At 31.9% G+C, this 20,486-nt stretch overlaps 3 protein-coding genes across 3 annotated transcripts; 1 reads left to right on the forward strand and 2 right to left on the reverse strand.

The window, feature by feature from the left end:
* Positions 1-1,246: 1,246 nt before the first annotated feature.
* Positions 1,247-5,286, reverse strand: LOC128952739 (uncharacterized). Its single transcript, XM_054298175.1, has 7 exons — positions 5,261-5,286; positions 4,814-5,154; positions 4,276-4,725; positions 4,004-4,184; positions 3,684-3,882; positions 2,338-2,552; positions 1,247-1,695 (listed from the first exon to the last, which is right to left on the reverse strand). The coding sequence occupies exons 2-7, from the start codon at positions 5,144-5,146 to the stop codon at positions 1,247-1,249; spliced, it is 1,827 nt and encodes a 608-aa protein (XP_054154150.1). The 5' UTR covers positions 5,147-5,154; positions 5,261-5,286.
* Positions 5,287-7,635: 2,349 nt separating this feature from the next.
* On the forward strand, positions 7,636-8,519 carry LOC128952743 (uncharacterized). Its single transcript, XM_054298178.1, has 4 exons — positions 7,636-7,757; positions 7,863-7,953; positions 8,043-8,354; positions 8,484-8,519. Exons 1-4 carry the CDS (start codon positions 7,636-7,638, stop codon positions 8,517-8,519), a joined length of 561 nt encoding a protein of 186 aa, XP_054154153.1.
* Positions 8,520-9,487: 968 nt separating this feature from the next.
* LOC128952745 (fatty acid synthase-like) lies at positions 9,488-16,850 on the reverse strand. Its single transcript, XM_054298182.1, has 7 exons — positions 16,527-16,850; positions 15,780-16,446; positions 15,123-15,694; positions 12,668-15,052; positions 11,020-12,612; positions 9,759-10,889; positions 9,488-9,663 (listed from the first exon to the last, which is right to left on the reverse strand). The coding sequence occupies exons 1-7, from the start codon at positions 16,834-16,836 to the stop codon at positions 9,488-9,490; spliced, it is 6,834 nt and encodes a 2,277-aa protein (XP_054154157.1). The 5' UTR covers positions 16,837-16,850.
* Positions 16,851-20,486: the final 3,636 nt, after the last annotated feature.

A 20,486-nucleotide genomic window follows, 5' to 3' on the forward strand; every position in this document is an offset into this window, starting at 1 on the left:
TTAAATTTTCTTAATAAATAATTATTTTAAAAAAATTAATTAATGTTTATTTTTGAATCAAATATTATTAGTATACCTTAAATCATTAGCGCTGTTGACATCAAATAAATCACACAATATTATACCCATACTATAGATATCGCTTTTCTCATTATATGCCACTCTAATGATGAAACCGTTATTATCTATGACTTCCGGTGCCATATATTTCATTGTTCCGACTTTTTTGGTGTGTAATTCCGATTGACTGCCCATACGATTGTGATCTATGGCTACACCAAAGTCACATAGTTTTAGAAATCTATTATCAATTGGCTTATCATTGATGAGTATATTTGCGGGTTTGAGGTCGCGGTGAATGACCGGCGGATCTCTTGTATGCAAATATTCAACGCATTCACACAACTCAAGCATTATATGACTTGTAATGTAATACTCGATACAATCCATCGGTTCATTGGATTGTCTTTGAAATGTTTTGGCTTTCATTTCAATGATATGTTTAAGACTTTGTGAACATAACTCCATTTGAATGAATAGATTGTTGAACTCAAACCACGCGTCATAACAGTTGACCACAAATTGTGACCGAAGTTTCATTAATTGCTTAACTTCTTGGAAAACAATTAATTTGTGATTTTCATCTAAAAATTAAAATAATAATTAAAAGTATATTATATTTTATTTTAATTTACCATTTAATATGATATCTTTTATGGCAAACAGTTCGTTAGTATCTTTGTCTTCAACTTTATATAATTTTCCATAACTTCCAAAACCCAACAGTTTTAGTGTTTTAAAACAATTCAATAAATTGTTTGGTTTTTCATTGATTTCTTTATAATTCTTGACATATAAATCCAAATCAATTGTTTGATAAGTTTTATTGCATTCGACGGCAAATAACCCATCAAATGATTTGTAATATAATTTTCGTAATTTAATGTTTGACTCATAAATTAATTCATAATATTTGTCAGATTTTTTTATATAATTACCGATTATATCATTGATTGAATTAATATTATTAATTTTTGTTGGATTATTAAATACAGTTTTATCTATTTTTCCGCATTGATACACATTTCCATCAATTGTAAGAAAATATGTAATAGACTCTCCATTATTGAATGAAATACTTTTTATATTATTTAAATTATTAATCAATTTTGGTTTTATGTATTGATTATTATTTTTATGTCCCAATTCATTGTCACTATTGTCACCCCAACTGTATACGAGTCCATCACTTGTTATGGCAAATGAACACCAATTGGAAGCAAATTGATTTAATGATAGTATTTGTGGGAAATTTAACACGAGTTGGACTAAGAATATATTCAGTTTGTTGTCCGCAACCGCACTGTCCTCTACTGTTATGACCCCATCCATAGACAAAACCATCACTGGTCAGCGCCAGTGAATGATTATAACCACACGTTATATCAATAATACATTTATCGCTGAGAAATGTAATAATCTCTGGTTTGCTATACTCATCATTGGTATGTCTACCCAATTGTTTTTTAGTTTTCAAACCCCAGCTATATATTTGTTTATCACTTGTTATACACAACCCAAACTCGTTTCCAATACTAAACTTATTAACCATTTTATTACACAATTCTGGTATAACTTGTGGTTCATTGACACCTATGTTGTGACCCAAACCAAGTATACCCCACTCGTTATACCCTAATGTATAGACGCGATCATCAATTGTCACAAACCATATACTTTTTTCATTGCAATGAATTAATTTAATTTTAACATTATTTTTTTGTAATTGTTTTATATTTATTTTGTAATAATTAGTTTGATATTTGGTTATCAATTGTAATGCTCTATCATTTCCATATAATTCACTGTATTTTTGAAAATCTAATGATTCAATTGTTTTGTAATGTTTTTCGGCAAAAATATCGATAAAATTTGTATTATTTAATTCAAAAATTTTAACTAATGTTTCATCAAAATTAAACAAAAATTCATAATAATTATTATCTTTTTCAACAAAATTATCGCAAATATTTATAATATTATTGTAATTATATATTATATTAAAATCACTGTAATATTGTCCGCATTGATAGACATATCCATTATAATTAAGTAAATATGATTTGTTATAATTAAATGAAACGGATTTTATATTCTGTATATTATTAATTAATTCGGGTTTAATAATATGTTTTGTATTTTTATGTCCCAATTGATTGTATTGATTGTCACCCCAACTGTATACGAGTCCATCACTTGTTATGACAAATGAACAACAATTGTGACAATAAATCGATTTTATGACAGTATTTATGGGAAATATAACACGAGTCGGACTTTTAATATAAGTAATTAGTTGTCCGCAACCGCACTGTCCGTATCTGCTAAGACCCCAACCATAGACAGTGCCATCACTGGTCAGCGCCAGTGAATGATGTGAACCACACGTTATATCAATAATACATTTATCGCTGAGGAATGTAATGATCTCTGGTTTGCTGTATTTATCACTGATATGTCTACCCAATTGTTTCCAATTATTCCGACCCCAGCTATATATTTGTTGATCACTTGTTATACATAATCCAAAATTAATTGCTATAATAAATTTCTGAACATTTTTGTCACACAATTGTGGTATAACATGTGGTTTATTAATATCATTGTTGTGACCCAAACCAAGTTCACCATTTGTGTTATCACCCAATGTATAGACTCGATCATCAATTGTCACAAACCATACACTTTTATTATGAAATATATCTACATTACAATGAATTCGTTTGATTTTATATTTTAATTCTTGTGGTATTTTATTACATATATTAATATTATTTAACAATTCAATTGATGACATCTTTTTAAAAAATAATTACATTAAAATTTTTATAAACGTAACTAATTATTATTTATTTACTTATTATTTTTGATAGACATTATATTTCTATGGTAATTATCTAATATAAATAATATAAATAATCATAGATAAAAAACAATACTGTATAAACTTTATGGTATTAATATATTACAAATAGTATTTCAAAATAGTTTAGTAATTATTATAGTAACAATCAGCAAACATACAGTCAACAAACAGCCAATAAATTAATAATAATATAAATATGAAAAGTAAAACAAAACAAAAGAAAATAATTTCTCTCTAAGATATCTGTGATCTAAGATTTCGACTAATTATATGACTGACCGATCATTACATATACAAAAAGTTTTCTCTCTTACTCTTCAAAACAGTTTTTTTTATTATTAGATTCAAAAATATTTTGCAATTTGTATTGAAATTAGTTTTCGTTTAGTTTTCAAATATCAATAAATATTAATTGAGAGACAAAAATAGTAAAAAAGTGTTTTTTATTTTAGATTTTATTTTTTGCATATTTGATAAAAAGACAATTGCAAAAAAACGTAATATAATTCTAATATTAAATAGAAATATAAATAGTCTTCAAAATATTTGAGTAATTATTAATAGTTATACAAATAAATTAATAATAAAAAAATAAATAAAGTTTAAATATATTTGAATAGAAAAATGACTTAAAAAACTAAAATAAATGGCAGAATATTCTTCAATGAAAGTCAACTCAAAAAAATAAATAATAATAAATATAAATATACTGTAAAACAAAAATCATTTCGTCTGTGTTCCGGATGTCTTGACTGACGGTCCGAAATGACCAGAAATACCACCTTTTGATGGAGTTTTTGATACCGTTTTTGAAATCGTTTGTTTCGATTGATCGCCAGTTTTCGATGAACTTCCTGTTGTCGATGGACTACTCATTGTCTTCTTTTTTGATTTTTTTGATTTCTTCGATTGGGAAGACTTGATGCCAGACTGTTTGGATAACGACACCGATGAACCTAAACAATTGGATAAAGACAACGACACCAGAAAACAAATATTATTAATTGAGTCAAACAATTAGATCCATTAGGTCTCTCTCCTACCCTTCCCCTCCCACCACCACCTAAACACTATTACCATTATTTCCAGATAATCCATGGTATCTGAGACAACAAATTATAGCGACAATGAGGACGAATAGTACAATACCGATGATAACCAATACTAAAGTAATAATTAATTTTGATTTACCACTCAATGGACCGCCAGTTGTTGTTAAAGTAGTATCGGAACAGTCGATCAATGTCTTGGGTTTACACTAACAAACAATTGAGAAAAATTTAATTAGTTTTTTATTTAAAAAAAAAATGACAACTACTGTACTATATATTAGATAATTGATATCTAACCTCACTTTGAGGTATCCCTACATAACAGTACTGAATAGTTTTGTTGACATTCATAAACACAATAGATCCCTGTCCATCTACTTTAGTGCTACAACAGTTCCCATCACTACATCCACAATCATTATAGCTATACTGTCCAATAATTGCCATCAATGGATAGTTTTTATAAACTTCTTGTTCTTGTTTTCCTTCAAGAATTGGTCGTTGATATTGACTAATCATAGAAATGTCTTCATTTGGTTTGTTTGGATCATTAAAGTTATACGATTTGGTTGAACCCGAGTCGGACATAAATGTGATGACTCTATACATTACTTGATAGGGAATCGATAGCCAGGCCAATATTGGTCTAAAATTGGCGGCAAATGTAATGTTTGTTGTATTAAACAATTGTTTATAATTTAGGGTATCAGCGTAAAGGACGGCCCAATCAATAGCTTTTAAGTTTTTCTAAATTAATTAAATTATATATATATTGTATTGTATTGTATTTAATGTCTGGTTAACTATAACTATTGTATTATGAATTATATAATACCTGTAGAGCACCGACACGACAATAATCTTTTTTATAGTCAGCCTTATAGTAGACATACCATACCATTGAATACTTCTCGCCGGACAACCAGTTAGAATAACCGGCACTTTCCCTATCAATGGTAACATTTCTATCAGCTTTTGATCCGTCATTGTATGACAACTTCCAGTATTTATCGCCAATAAAAAAGTACTTTTGAAACTCTTTATCAAAATTTGAATTGTATTCATATAAACGAAATGAAAAATCAATTTTATGGCCATTTTTCACGTATTCATAACAGAAATCCTCGGAGTCGACGACAACGACTACCGATCCAATGGTCAACAACATCAACGACACTGTTGTTGTTGTTGTTGTTGTTGTTGTCAATCAATGAAACAATAAAAAAATAAACAATATTTGTAATCAAAATGATTATGATTTTTGTTAATTAAATTAATATACCAATCAAACAAATGACATGAATTGATGAAGTCATTCAAGACATTCAATATATATATATATTGTATTTTATATCACAAAACTATTGCTGAGAAAAAAAGCATAAAAATTATTCTCAGATAAATTATACGTTTAAATTAATAATAGATTTTTTTAAAAGATATCATAATTAATAAAAAACTTTTTTTTTAAACTACTATTGTTTTTATATTATAGTCGCGCGATTAGAAACTAGAAATCCAATAGTAAATCAATTTAGTTATCAATCAAATATAAGGTATAATAATAGCAATAACAATGATATTGTGCGCGACTACAGTCCAACAAAACGATAAATCAATTGAAATATTTAAAAAAAAAACAATTTAAATTCATAGAAGTAATACAAAAAACAAACATTAGTTATTTAAACAGTTATTTGCAACAAAAAAAAAATTAATCAACTATTTTGTTGGCAAAAAAAATCCAATACAGAGATTCACTGTGTCTTGACTGTCATATCTGACTTGTATTTGATTTTCGGAAAATGGGACCCAAAGTCGGCAAAACTTCGTCCACAGCGTCCAACCAATCGATCGCCGGCTTCGGCGGTAACGGAGGATTTCTTGTCCCGCTTATTGTTGGCTTAGCTATTGGCGCTACCATTGCATTGGTGGCCATCAAATACCAGAAGAACCACCACTTGTTTAGCGGCGGTGGACACAATCGGTTCGCCGGTTAGTAAAAATAGAGTCCACCAAAAAAAAAAGAAAGCACCGGTAGTTTTTGTTGTTGCTGTTGTCGTCTAATGATATGACCGACCGATCACTACATATACAACAAAAACAAACAACAAAAATGTTTTCTCTTTACTCTTCAAAATCAAGTTTTTGTTTTCTCTCATTAGATTCAAACAAAAAAAAATCTTATTTTTTAATTGCAAATTGTATTCAAATTAGTTTTTGTTATTTTTTTTAAATGTCAATAAATATTAGTAAATAAAATGCTTTATAACTATTAGTTTATGGTTGTATTGAATGAAACAAACAACAAAAAAATCTCATAATTATTATATTGTTTCAAATTATTATATCTGTCACCAATAGGTATAAAACGATAATAAGAAAATGCAGTCATATATATATTGAATTAATATATCGAAATTTTCTATATCTTTATAAGCCATTAGTTGATCCTTTAGTTTGAGCATTTGTGGCCACAATTGATCTCCTAATAAGTATCACCACCTCATCCATACCATGTTGTGGACTATTATTTAGTGGATCTCTTAATAAAACTATATATATATATATAATTCATGTTTAATTCACTATTGATGGCCTCTTTTAGATATAATTCAATTTGTGGATGAATTTTAAAATCTATAATATTATTATGAATATACCAAAAATTACTAATATAAAATCATGTATTTTGTAAAGAAAACAAATTAATAAACTATTTATGTAATTAAATCATATTTTTAACATTTATTAAAATTAAAAATTTATAAATATTAATATATTTTGTATTGTATAATATACTGTATGTACAGTACTACATATATACCATATTTATACATTTGAAAAACTTTACCCAACACTATACAGGGTATATAAATTACAATTGAAAACCATTGCTTAATCTTTAACTCAATAAATTAATAGTAATTATAATATAATCTATAAATAAATAATTATTAATTAAAATTTATGTATTATTTCATTTATAATATTTGATTGTTTTTTATAACAATGTACATTGTATTGTTCATGCAATACATAATGCACTGTATATATCATATATTTAATTATTTTAGGATTTAAAATAAAATATAATTTCGTTTAAACCCTTATTTTAATGACAAAAATGTCAAAAATAGTATTGTTTATAATAATAGTAATAATTTTATTGACTGTCTGTCTATCGGATCAGTTAGATAACAACGGCGCCCATCATCACCAGTACGACGACGACGATGGCGAAACTGAGGTCAACAAAAACAGTTGGTCTAATGTCTATCGCCGGGTATCGCAATTGACCGACGAATATATCTACAAAAGTGATGACGATTATGTCAATTGTCTTAATCGGACAGTTGCTGACATTGCCGGACCTACTGTTAGCTCAAATCTAGTATCTATGGGAACTACTCTAAGACTTGAGTGCACTAATCTATGGTAATGTATAGTATTATTTTAATATTAATATTCAAAAAAAACATTTATTATTAAATGAAAACTTTTATTTTTGTTTTTTTTTCTATATTTCATTTATCATCTAAAATAAAATATTAAAGTCTTAATATAAGTAAACCAATTGATAATATAATTTGGTTTAATATCACGTCCGATGGCCACAACACACAACCACTACGACTGGACAGAGTGCCGACAATGATGTCCACCAATTTGACTATTGATGTTAACTTCAAATACGATAACCAAAGTCATACCTATTATTGTATTTATAATTCAACAATATATGCCATACACTATATTACTGTCTACAGTCTGGAAGCGTTTAATTTGATTGTTTTTGATAAAAATAATATCAATTTAATTGACAATAACAGCAACGACAACAATGATAATGATGATAATAATACTATAATAATTGATAATAGATTTAAAATATTTACCGATTGGTCCGATTGGTCGTCATGTACTCGATGTCCATTAGGACTCATTAGACGGATCGGCGTCTGTACGATAAAAGTAAGAGACCATCAAAAAAAATATTTAAAATTAAGATTTTTATTATAACTTTTTTTCATACCTCCACTAAAAAAACACCCCATTATTAGCCACTGTCTGCTACTATCAGTACAGACATACCATTGTTTGACAATGATTTGTATGGACTCCGGGATATAGGAATTCCGTGTCGGTCGCCAAGTTTGCCCCGAAATTTGACTGCAATCGATACGATACAATTGCGGCGATCGGAACTCCAGTACGCCGTTTGTCAGCTGGAAAATTGTTCGGCACTCACGACCAATGTTTCGGCGGAAGTCAAGGATCAGCTAAGGAAACGAGAGTTCGCCCAATTCAAGACATCTCTGTCGTCGGCGATGTCAATGTTACGGGTATTGATTGTCAATTCGGGCGACAAACTGGTGCTTACATGCAATAAGTTAATAGACAGACAATTATATCTAACTTTATATATATATATAAATGGATTTTTGTTTTCATAAAAAAATGATTGTTTTATTTGTGGATATTTTAAAAAAACCCACTAATAGACCACTAGACTCGTTGCACTGGTATGTTTGGTATAATTCCTCGATATCTATGCTCAATAGATTCAATTACCGTATAAATCCATTCCGTATTCATCAGTTGACTAACGGAAGAGTCAAAATTGATTTCAGCAATAATCTGGTGATCAATAAAGTACTTCCATATGATCAACGAAATTATAGGTTTTTTTTATTGATGAGAAATTAGTTTTGATTTTATTTATTTATTTTTATTGATGTTTTATTGTGTTTGTGTTTTTTGAGTTTAGATGTGTAGACGACATAACAAACACAACTATTTCGGTAATCAAACTGATTGTCATCCATCAGACCATTCGTATAACATTTTGGGATCAATTCAAGACTAATTTGCCGACAGTTTTCATATTAATAATTATATTTATGTTCGCCTATTCATTGTATAGCAATAGACAGTTGAAAACCAAAGTTTAAAAAAATATTTAAAATATTTTTTTTTGTTTTGTTTATTGATTAAACAATTTTATTTTGTATTGTCTTCGGATAACTTTTTATTTAGTTCATTAAATATTTAAAAATATTTACAAACTTTTTTGTTATCAAATTATAAAATTTTATTATAACAAACTATTAGATTTAAAAAATACATATAAAAACAAATAATCTATTATTAAAAATATAATAAACAAATTGTTAACAGTATTTATTAGTTAACATATTGAGTTTAATTAAAAAAATCACCTTGTTTGAATGACATAAAATTTTATAAAAAAAAATAAAATTAACTAAAAATTTTTTTTGAGTCTTTTGACTAAATATAAATTATTTTAGCCATTGTATTTATAATATTGTATGTATCCATTAAAATAAAACAAACAATATATTAATAATTTCAAAAAATACAAAATTAATATTAATATAAAATATCCTAGTTAAAATTAATAATGATAATTTATTTATTTTTTTTAAAAACATAGTATATATCTATTGATATAAAATAAAATTAAAATAAACTAACAATTAATTAATTATTTAGCGGACAGTTTGTCTAGAGATCCAAATGTTATTTCAGTCAACTCTTTCAGTGATAGTATGACCTGAAACTCCCGTTCCAATGCCTGTTTGATCTCAACGACCATCAATGAGTCCATTCCCAGATCGGATAGTTTGGACTGGTCTTTGATTTTCGACACATCTCTAATGCCTAAAGTTTTTTAGACCAACCAATCAATCAATCAATAAAAAATAATAATAACCGGTTATACAGTATATATACTGTAAAACCCGAGAAAAACAAACCTAAAATAAAAGCCACTAATCCTTTGATATCTTTTTTATCGACACTGTCGACGACTTCGACATCTTTTCTCAATAGACTACTGACAACACCACTGTTGTCTTTGTCTGAACGAAGAAAGTGATTCATCAGCGATAGACACGAATGTATACGTTGAGGAACAGTACCGCCGACGCCTCGGGCAGTCAACTGCTCTTTCGTGGTCGACATGTCGGCAACAACACCGACATCGTCGATGGCACCCCACTGGACGGCCAGTCCGGGCAGACCATCGTTAGTGCGCTGTTCGCACAGTCTTTCCATATATGAGTTGGCGTAACCGTAGTTACATTGGCCAGCGTTACCTCTGCCCGAAGTGACCGACGAAAAGGCTACAAAATAGTGCAAATTTGGACACAAAACACGCGACAAAGTGTCCATAATTGTTATGGCCTTGACTTTGGGCGCAAACACTTTAAGCAACGATTCCGGTGTTTGATTTGCTAGCAAACCGTCGCTGAGAACCATTGCCAACGAAAATATACCGTAAACCGGTGCCAAAGTGTTGGCTTCTTTGATCAATTGGTCGCACTGTCGTTCATCGCTGGCGTCTAACGTCGAAATGACAACATTGGCACCCAATTTGCGCAGCTGTTTGATCGTAAACTCTTGGAACTGGTTCTTGACACCGGATCTGCTGGTCAGTACAAGCTGTCGGACACCCCGTTCGACCAGCCAATAGGCCAACTCCAGACCGAAACCACCTAAACCTCCGGTAATAATCATAGAGCCATTGCTGGGGAACTGTGTATTATGGACAGCCTTGACCATCAATTGGGATTTTTTCAAATTATTATTATTGGTCTCATTTTGAACGACTACTAAAACCACTTGTTGTTGTTTGCTGTTGTTGTTGACACCGTCATCGGTGGTTTTATTCATGTATTTGACGGCACCGGCAATGTTGTCGATAGTAAAAATGTGTCTGTCTTTGAACGGTTTGACCACATTATCTCTGATACCGTCTCTAATATAATTGAAAACTTTTTGTTTGTCTGATAAACTATTATTATTATCGGCGTCTGATTGTTGACTAAAAAATATATCATTCAAATTGATTCTCATAATTGTTATATTTTTGTCGCTAATAAAACCTAATTGAAAATTAAATTTAATTACAAAAAATAATTACTAATTTAAATCAATAATAATAATAAATTCAATGAAAATAATAACAATTATTATAATAGTTTTAGAAAAAAATATTAATTAATTTTTTTTAACCATTTTTTGCAAAATTATTTTTATATCCCAGACTAATATAACATCCTTTTTGTTTGAGACAAGCAATTGAATCGTTAAAATCAATATCATTGGCAACATTTGAGTCATAGATAATGTCGACACCGATTCCGTCGGTATTGTCGATAATCTCCTGTTTGAAACAATCGGCTGCAGTATTGATAATGTTTTTTGGCGACAAACCGGAGGCCGAAAAATCGGCCAATAATTGTGCCATAGATTCGTGACTATCGACAGTACAAAAGACACGACACTTGCGGCTTAAACAGACAGCCAGAGCTGCCCGTCCGTTGGGCCGGTTAGCTCCGTGAATGACTACTGTATGCTTGGATAATAGGCGACCATTTTCGATGAGTGCCCAATAGGCTGATCCGTAGGCTTCGGGTACAGTGCAGGCCTCCTCGAGTGACCAGTTGTCGGGCACTGCCATAAAACTTTCCTTATCGTCGACAACAAGAGTTGTCGATATGTTAGCAGAGCTGGTCTGAGGCGGCGAATGTATACCGAAAACACGGTCACCAGTACTGTCGACAACTCCACTAAACTGAAGACAGGTTGCGGCTGACGAATTGGGACCAATAGACGGTTTGATGACTCCATTGTCATTGTCGGTGGTAACAGCATTGATGACACCGTAGTAGACATTAATCAAAATTTTGTTATTCTGATGACTTAATTTGTTTTCTGGCCATAGATTATGTTTGGATTCCAACCAAACGGGATTTGATTGTTTGGCTGAGACATCAATGGATGCGTGTCGGCACTGAACCTTTGTTAGGCTCTCCTCGCCTATAGACAAATGTCTATACGAACCTAACTGTCCTTTACGGTAGATATTCATAACCAAATTATTTTCAAATATCGAATTATGAACCAACTCTTTGAAGTCGACTTCTCCGCCAACCGATCGCGACATCTCTAAGTCGTCAAATTCTAGCGCCGATATACACCGCACCCGATGGCCATTCGGTTCGCGGCGCAAACAATTCACAAGACCAACAATTCCGCTACAGGTATCCGAGTCTTCAGTAATATCCGAGATGAGCCAAATAAGACTATTGTTGTTGTTTTGATCGCTTTTATTATTAAGTTCATCTTTTAGCTGATCCAACCATTGTTTTAGATTTTCATTGTTGTTATGGCTGACTCTGACTATGATATCGTTGGCCAGCGATGGCTGACTGGCGTCCAGTTTTCTGAACAACATTACTGCTGATGTCGCCGTAGCCGACTGGCTATCCGATCGGTTACTAACCAGCGATAGACCGGCAAAGTTTTGGATCAATTCTATCAAACTGTTTGACTCAATCAGCGACGATTCGTTGTAACCAAATCTCGATAAAACTGTTTTCTCTGCTTTTGTATACTGTGTCCTCTTCAGCACCAAAACAAAGCCATTGATGTCGAGATTTGTTTTGACAAATCGCATAATATCTTCCCATTTGATTAGTCGTTCTTTGTTACCATTGTGAACGGCGTACTGTTCTCTGATGATAATCAATTGATACGGATTTGTTTGGACCATCTTTGTCTGCATCGATAGATTGATGTCAATCGGATCGTACGGAAGATTATCTGATAAAATCCAAGAAAAAATGAATAATTGATAATCTATGACAAACTCTATTACCTATATCTGTATCACTGGTGGTTTGAATACCAAATGGATTGTAAACTGAATACTTGATCCGTTGGCCATAAAATGAGTCTTTCAAATAGTGTATAATCCGCTGATGACATACACTTTGGTTAGGATTTATCTCCAAAACATTGAGATCGCCATTCAGTACACTGTTTTCAAGTACTATATCGACAGCTGGTCTCAAAAGAGTTTCATCAAAGTATACATTGTTCAAGAAATCTGCAGACAAATCGTTGACAAACGGTTTCGATGACAACGGCTCTGCAATTGTGGTTAGACTAAGACTTTCGATAGCCTTCTTCAGTACCACTCGATCATCATTTAGTTGATTTGCAGTCAATAATTGGCTAAAACGATCTTTCATTTCTGATAACTTACTGCTGGACTTTTGTGGTCTGTTTTTGACCAATTCATCTGTCAATTCAATATAGCTTTTGCAAAGCTGTTGCCAACTCGGCTGAAGACTATTGTTGTCCATATATGGCAACCAAACATACTTTTCCAGTAATAGTTCTTCAGTTTGCTGACGCCTGGATGCCCGTCTGGTCTCGATGCCGTGAAACTCGAGGCCGTTGGCCAACAAATAATTAGCCGTCAAATTGGACAACACTAGCAATGCTGAAGAATTGTCTTCTACTTCTCTGTCTGCTTGTTTGGCCAGAAGAATACGTGGATCGCAATGAAACGATTGGATACCAGTTGGCAGATAGAGATCACGGGTCGGCACCTGTAGTATACTCGAGTGAAGCATTGCATCACCGAAAGTGACCACATTGTTGTCTACTAACTGGATTTTGGCCACACCTTTGTCCACATCGACCGCTGAAGTCAACTGGAACTGCGGGTCGTAGTGATAGCCGCGAATTCTTAGCTCTTTATATACCGATTGTTTATCCAATTGATGTCCATTTCCATCGACGACATCGGCTAACTCTTTCAGCGAATTCAAATACTTTTGGTGTAATGGCAGGAATTTTTCTCCCTTTTTCGGCACTCGTATGCGTCCGGTAACCGATAACTGTTGATTTTCGTACAGATAAAACTGGCCATCGATTTGCGATAAATTCAATTTGAATGTCAACTGGCTGTCGGGTCGCATGATTGTTGGCCTAATAATACGACAGTTTTCAATGATTACCGGCAGCTGATCCCAACTGGTTGACTGTTGTTTGGCAAACTCTTGCCAAACGATATCGAGATATCCGATAGCCGGAAACAGTAGTCGACCGTCGATACAATGATCCAAATAAAACTTGTTCTCTTGTTTGCTAAAATCCACTTCAATGGTCAGTTCCGATTGGGATTTATTATTGAAATAATCGGGATATAGTGTGACCAGCCAACTGTCCGAATGATCCCATCTAACCAATGAACCTAACGATTGGGTACCTCTTTTCACTGGATAGGCAATCTTCGGATACAATTTGCTGATCTTTGGCTTTAATCCCAGACTATAAAGTGATCCAATGGTGGACAACAAATGTCTTAGACTGTCAGCGCTGTTACGTTTCATTAGACCCAAGTATGTACAGTCAGTGCCCAGACTTCGTTTGATGACATTCCTGAACAGCGAATCGGGCGCCACTTCGACAATAATGGCATTTTTCGGCATCAGTCTAACAGCTTCATCGAACAGTACCGGCGAAGTCAGGTTATTGACATAGTATTCGGGTGTCGAGTACTGGGATTCAGGTGTCGACCATTTGTCCTGCGGTACCGAAGAACTGATCCATCGGGAACTGCGCAGACGTTTGCTGGCGCCGACTGATGTCAACTTACGGATCATATCCGGAGCAATGAGTTTCATGTATGAACTGTGAAACGGTATGTCACAGCTGTTGACAGTTTTTGTGAAAATATTTTCAGCCTTGAGTTTGGCCAGAAATTTATCCACACTATCGTAAGCGCCCGAAATGGTTACCGAATCGACTGCATTGTGACACGCGGCTACCACTCCCGATGGACACCGACGGTTAGCTTCTTCCCATGTCAGACCAACGGCGGCCATCAATCCTTTCGGCAGTTTTCCTTGTTCGACGCACCGGCCTCTCCAGTAGGCATACAGGATTGTCTCGCGGGCCGTCAAACTTCCGTCCGCGTAACCGCAGGCCAACTCGCCGGACGAATGGCCAAGAAAACCATCCGGTTTGATGTCCAATGCCCGCAACAAATCGACCAGTGCTATCTGAATGGCCGCAATACCAACCGATGACGACAGTATCGGCATCAGTAGATCGTCGTTATCTTCGAGTATCAGTTTCAACAGTTCTATGTCGTACTCTTCCAATATGTCGGCCGACTGTCGAATGGATCGATTGAAGATTTCGATTTTCATCAAACCTCTGGCCATTGCCGTCCATTGAGTTCCCATTCCTATACAGAAATAATAAAAATTATTTGCCACAAAAAATAATAAAACCCGAAAATATGTTTCAAATTATACCCGAAAAGACAAACCAAACGGGCCGTCGGTCGCCAACTTTGCTGATCGTTCGCTCCCTTTCTTCGAAACTCTGGGCGGAAACATCGCGTATCATATATCCATTGTAATCCATACCATTTGATTCGCCATCAGTGGTAACAGCGCTGAGCAATGTTAGAAAGTCGTCATCGGCTTTGTCTTTGTTGGCGACAATAAAATCCATAATATGATTGACCGAGTTTTCGGTTCGGCCATTGACCAGAATTAGTCGTGGAATTTCATCGACAAATCCTTGTTTGCGATAATTGTAGGCCAACTGTTGTGGTCTGACCAGAACGTGGACATTGGTTCCGCCGAAACCAAACGAATTGACGGGAACAACACTGTCCTCGAACGGTTGATTTTCGGTAATCGGTAATAGATGGCCTTCGATTAGCGGAACTATCTTTGGATTTGGTCGTTGTAGATGAAGACTGGCCGGAATTTTCATCCTCTCAAAAGCAATGACCACTTTGGCCAGAGAACACATGCCCGACGATGACTCTGTGTGACCCAAATTGGATTTGACACTTCCGACTAGCAATGGATCCGATCTATTATACAAAAACAAAACAAAAAATCATTGACGGCATTGACTGATATTTTGTTTTTTTTTATTAGTAATCCATTGTCACATACCTTTCCTTTCCGTATACATTGTATATAGCATTGGACTCATTCATATCTCCGGCCGACGTTCCGGTTCCGTGAGCCTCGACATAGCGAACCCAATCAGGTTTGACACCCGACTCTTTCAATGTCGCTTCCATTAGCTCTGTCTGTGACTTTGCCGACGGATAGGTAATACCTTCGGCTTTATTGCCATCCGAGTTGGTCTTTGCGTGAATAACTGTAGCGTACACTCGCCGTGCGTTTCGGCGCTTTTGTAACAATAATACCGAAACAGTTTCCGATCGGACATAGCCGTTGGCCGATTCGTCCAAATATTTGCATTTGCCATCAATGGATAGCATATTTAGTTTGTGAAACTCCAGTGCCGTAGCGGGTCTCAGATTAACATTGACGCCGGCCACGATGGCCATATCAAATTCGTTGGCCCGCATACCCGAAAAGGCCAACTGTAGGCCAACCATTGATGAACTGCACGCAGTGTCCAACGATAGGGATGGTCCGCGCAAATCAAACGCATAGGATACCCGATTGGATAGCATATTCCTCTTGGTTCCAGTGGCTCCGTAGCCCATAACCTTACTCGGATTGCTGGCCAAACTTTCTTCGGATTCGGTCAGAAAGGCGCCAACAAATACAGCAGTATTTGTACCGCGAAGTGATGCCGGGTTCCAGCCTTTCAATTCAATTCAATCAATTATTTAATCAATAATTGGTTTAAAAATATCATATTTATAATATCTATATCTCTATTACCGGAGTCGACCATTGCTTCGTAGGTAACCTCCAGAAGTATCCTTCCCTGTGGATCCATATAATCTGCTTGTTTGCCATTCAGGCCGAAGAATTGGGCATCAAATTTATCTAACGATTTCAATTTGCCGCTTCTTGTCGGCAAACCGTATAGTCCTGGTGGCCATCGTCGGGCGTCTTCGCTAATCAGATCTTTGTTAGCCAACAGATTGTCACTTAACTCGTCCAATGTATCGGATTCGGGGAAACGGCCGGCCAGACCGCTGATGACAATGTCGTCGTCGTTATCCACAAAATGTTCGTTTAAATTCATTTTTTTAATTAATTTATTTGGCAATTATTGCCAATAAAAAATAGTTTTTTAATATTTATTGTATTATTATTATTAATATTAGATATTATTGATTAACTAATTTTTTTTTAAAAATAATTTGACACCAATTAAGAGGAAAGTACTGGAGTTTTTATAATGATTTTGATTAAACAATTTTTTTTAAAAATAAAAGTCATCCAGGAACTTAATTCGAGATCAATGTTATGTACAGTAATAATAATAAAAATAATAATTGTTTAATAATAAAAATCAATGACAATAAAAGTGTACCAATTGTTTAATATATGTGTGTATCCTAATTAACACAAATAAAAAAACACAATTAAAATATATGTAAATTTATTTTATATTTATATTAGTTTTTTTTAAAAAACAACATTTAATAGTAAATCACTTTTTTTAGAAAAATAAATAAATATTTACTACAAACACATTATTAAAAATTTTTTAGATTAAATTTTTTTATTTATATATTATTATATACATATACTAAATATATATAAATAAATATATATATAGATATTAATACCTACCAATATGGTTTAATTTGATACAAAACTAACATAAACAATATTCAATTAAGTTCAACACAATAATTATTAAATTTTTATATTACTATAAATTTTTTCTTGGATAAACATATATAAAATGTTAAACTATTTAAATAACATCAACAACAAAAAATTACATCAAATAAACTAAATTATTATATTGAAGACAAAAATTTATCTAATAAATCTATCTAGGTAAAATAACTTTATAAATCTCAATAAAATAAAAATTAGCCTTATCATTTAATATTTAGTATACAAGTTATAATTTTGCAATAATAAAAATATGATAATAATGATTTACAAAAATATATATGAATTATTAATGATTATACCTTGCTAATATACATACGATATAAATCAACTAATAGTTATAAATTTAGTTATTGATAATTATGTTATTTTTAAATTATAAGTTAAGCTTAAAAAATCAGACCACCTAGACAAAATGACATATGTTTTAAGTGTTAATAATAATAATAATAAATTAATAATAATTAAAAATCAGTTAAATTAATACAGATTTCATAAAAATACATAACAACAAAAATTTATATTAAATATTTTAATAAATAAATGCTTATGTATTATGTGATTGTCAGACAATTTAATTATTTAAATAAATAAAAAAAATATTTTATATAAATATTTAAGTTATTAATATAAATTTTTTTTTAAAAATTTTGTCAGCATATTTGCATATCATTAAGTTGATAAAAATATTTTATTATTTCTAATTAGAAAATTAAACAAATTATTAATAATAATGAATTTGTGTTTCATTTATTTTTCAGATGTCTAAATAAATTTTGATTATAAAATTATTATTATTATTATTATTTGTGGTTAGATAAACTTTTTTAAAACTATCGTTTTGTTTAAATATAGACATTTAAAAAATTAATTTTATTTTAATAATTTTTGTTAAATATATTTTTCAATGGATATTAAAATAACTAAAAGTACATTATACTACTGTATAATTAATAGTCATCGTAATAATAGTGATTAAGCAATTAAATATTATAATATACTATTAACTTTTAAACAAACATTTAAAATGATTTTATAGTTAAAAATAATTTTTTTAAAAAATAATTAATTAAATTACAATTAATATATATACAGTATATTTAACTTTTTTAAAAAAATTAAACAATTACTCTGTTAGTGCAATACCATCCATAAGCTATAGTATACTATACTATAGCTATACTGTACTGTAGGCTACAATAGAGTAGGTTAGCAACAAAATAAAACGGTTTGGTTTTTAAAAAACTTTTAAAGTTTTAGAGATATAGTTTCCCATATAAATATAGAATCTATAATTATATTTGTCGTGGCGTAAAAATATGGTATGAATTATAAAAAACAATTGAAATGAATTGCAGTCGATGTGTTGAGTGAAAATGAAAAAACTTTATTTAAAACTTTATTATTGAAAATACATTTGATATGAAATATTTGTATTTCATATATGATATGATGTCTATAAGCATAGACTATGGTATACAACGCATACGTATCTATTGTTTGACATACATTTATATAGGGTTTTAACATATAATAAAATGTATTGAATGGTTGGCCACTGGAAGGTCAGTTTGACCCACATTTCAAAGTGTGGTCTTATTTTTAGAAATATGTATGATATCTGTGTATAAGATATAATTGAAATGAATGTATGTGTGTTTGTGTATGTGTGTGACAATAGTTTTAATTGATATTTTAAGGTATAAACTGTGATAAAAGTGGTACATAGGGTTGGGTTCAAAGGGTTGTTCGAGAGATACCGACAATAGGTTTCTAGGAATAGATAGTCAAAAGTATGGGAACATTGATTGAAATTTAGTTATATTTACTTTTATTAGTTTTTCCCATTAAAATAACTTTTCTATATTTACATCCCTGGGTTTTATGACATCCCTTCAGGTATGTATGGTCTGAGTTTGGATATATGGTATGTGTCGGTACTTTTGCCCTTCTTATCACAATTTAGTACATATGATATGTTAGATAATTTTTTTACAATTTTATATGGGCCACACATTAATGGATCTAACTTTTTACGCGATATTTTATTTTTATAGTCGACTAATACTAGGTCTCCTACATTGAATTCAAATGGATTATGATGTCTATCATAATATGATTTGTTCACTGTATGACTATTTAATGAATTTTTAAATGCATTTTTTCGCGCCTTATCTACTGTAACCTGAGATCCATACATGTAGTGGTCAAATGGTTTGACGCCAAATAATAAATAGTTTGGGGTGTATTGTGTTGTTGAATGTACTGTATTGTTGTATTCGTGTGTACAATGGTTTAGTAATTTTGGCCAACAAATTGATTGATTATTATCATTGATTTTACAGCGAAGTCTAGTAACTAATGTTTGGTTTATACGTTCGCATAACCCATTAGATTGCGGGCAATTTGTTGTAATAAACATGATTTTAATGTTGTGTTTTTCAAGAAAATTACTAAATTCATTGCTTTTGATACCTGTGTACCTGTCGGCCAGAATTAGTTTTGGTTTATGTGTTTGACAAACATTTTTGATTAATTATATAAAATCCTTAGCACTTTGAGTACTGGAAGCGGTAGTCCATAGGAAGCGACTGAAGTTATCAATAGCTACATGAATATACTGTTTCTTTGAGTTATACCCGGCCAGACCACCGACTGTATCAATGGATATGATATCAAACGGTTGCTGTGCCGGACCTATTTGGGACAGTGATCCCAACTTTTGTTTCCTACTAATTTTATTTGTTTGACAAACTAAACATTTGGTTAAATAATCATTGATATGATTGTGTATATTTTTGAAATAATATGCGCTACAAATCAATTGTGTCATAGCATGAGCACCTATATGACCATAATTTTTATGAACAATACTTAATAGTTTAGGTATGAGCGGGTCGGGTATGTATATACGTTTGGTGTCAGCCTTTTGTCTGATTATGATATTGTTTTCAAGAATACAATGTTTGGGTAATATTTTAATGAATGGTTTTTGTGTTTCAACTATTATGTCTGTAGTTATGATATTTATTGGTAATGTTTGAC

Source organism: Oppia nitens, unplaced genomic scaffold (assembly GCF_028296485.1).
Source record: "Oppia nitens isolate AA-2021 unplaced genomic scaffold, nextdenovo-longstitch-racon4-pilon3 scaffold1_pilon_pilon_pilon, whole genome shotgun sequence".
Classification (NCBI taxonomy): domain Eukaryota; kingdom Metazoa; phylum Arthropoda; class Arachnida; order Sarcoptiformes; family Oppiidae; genus Oppia; species Oppia nitens.

Excerpts from the sequence above, each read along its gene's own strand:
- LOC128952739 (XM_054298175.1), bottom strand. The coding sequence starts at position 5,146 with ATGTTGTTGACCATTGGATCGGTAGTCGTTGTCGTCGACTCCGAGGAT. Across the intron at positions 4,185-4,275 it reads TAGGGATACCTCAAAGTGAG|TGTAAACCCAAGACATTGAT; the intron begins GTTAGATATCAA and ends ATTGTTTGTTAG. Across the intron at positions 3,883-4,003 it reads TGGATTATCTGGAAATAATG|GTTCATCGGTGTCGTTATCC; the intron begins GTAATAGTGTTT and ends CCAATTGTTTAG.
- LOC128952743 (XM_054298178.1), top strand. The coding sequence starts at position 7,636 with ATGTCCACCAATTTGACTATTGATGTTAACTTCAAATACGATAACCAA. Across the intron at positions 7,954-8,042 it reads TCGGCGTCTGTACGATAAAA|CCACTGTCTGCTACTATCAG; the intron begins GTAAGAGACCAT and ends CCCCATTATTAG. Across the intron at positions 8,355-8,483 it reads TCAATTCGGGCGACAAACTG|ACCACTAGACTCGTTGCACT; the intron begins GTGCTTACATGC and ends ACCCACTAATAG.
- LOC128952745 (XM_054298182.1), bottom strand. The coding sequence starts at position 16,836 with ATGAATTTAAACGAACATTTTGTGGATAACGACGACGACATTGTCATC. Across the intron at positions 15,695-15,779 it reads AATGTATACGGAAAGGAAAG|ATCGGATCCATTGCTAGTCG; the intron begins GTATGTGACAAT and ends TTTGTATAATAG. Across the intron at positions 12,613-12,667 it reads CACCAGTGATACAGATATAG|ATAATCTTCCGTACGATCCG; the intron begins GTAATAGAGTTT and ends GGATTTTATCAG.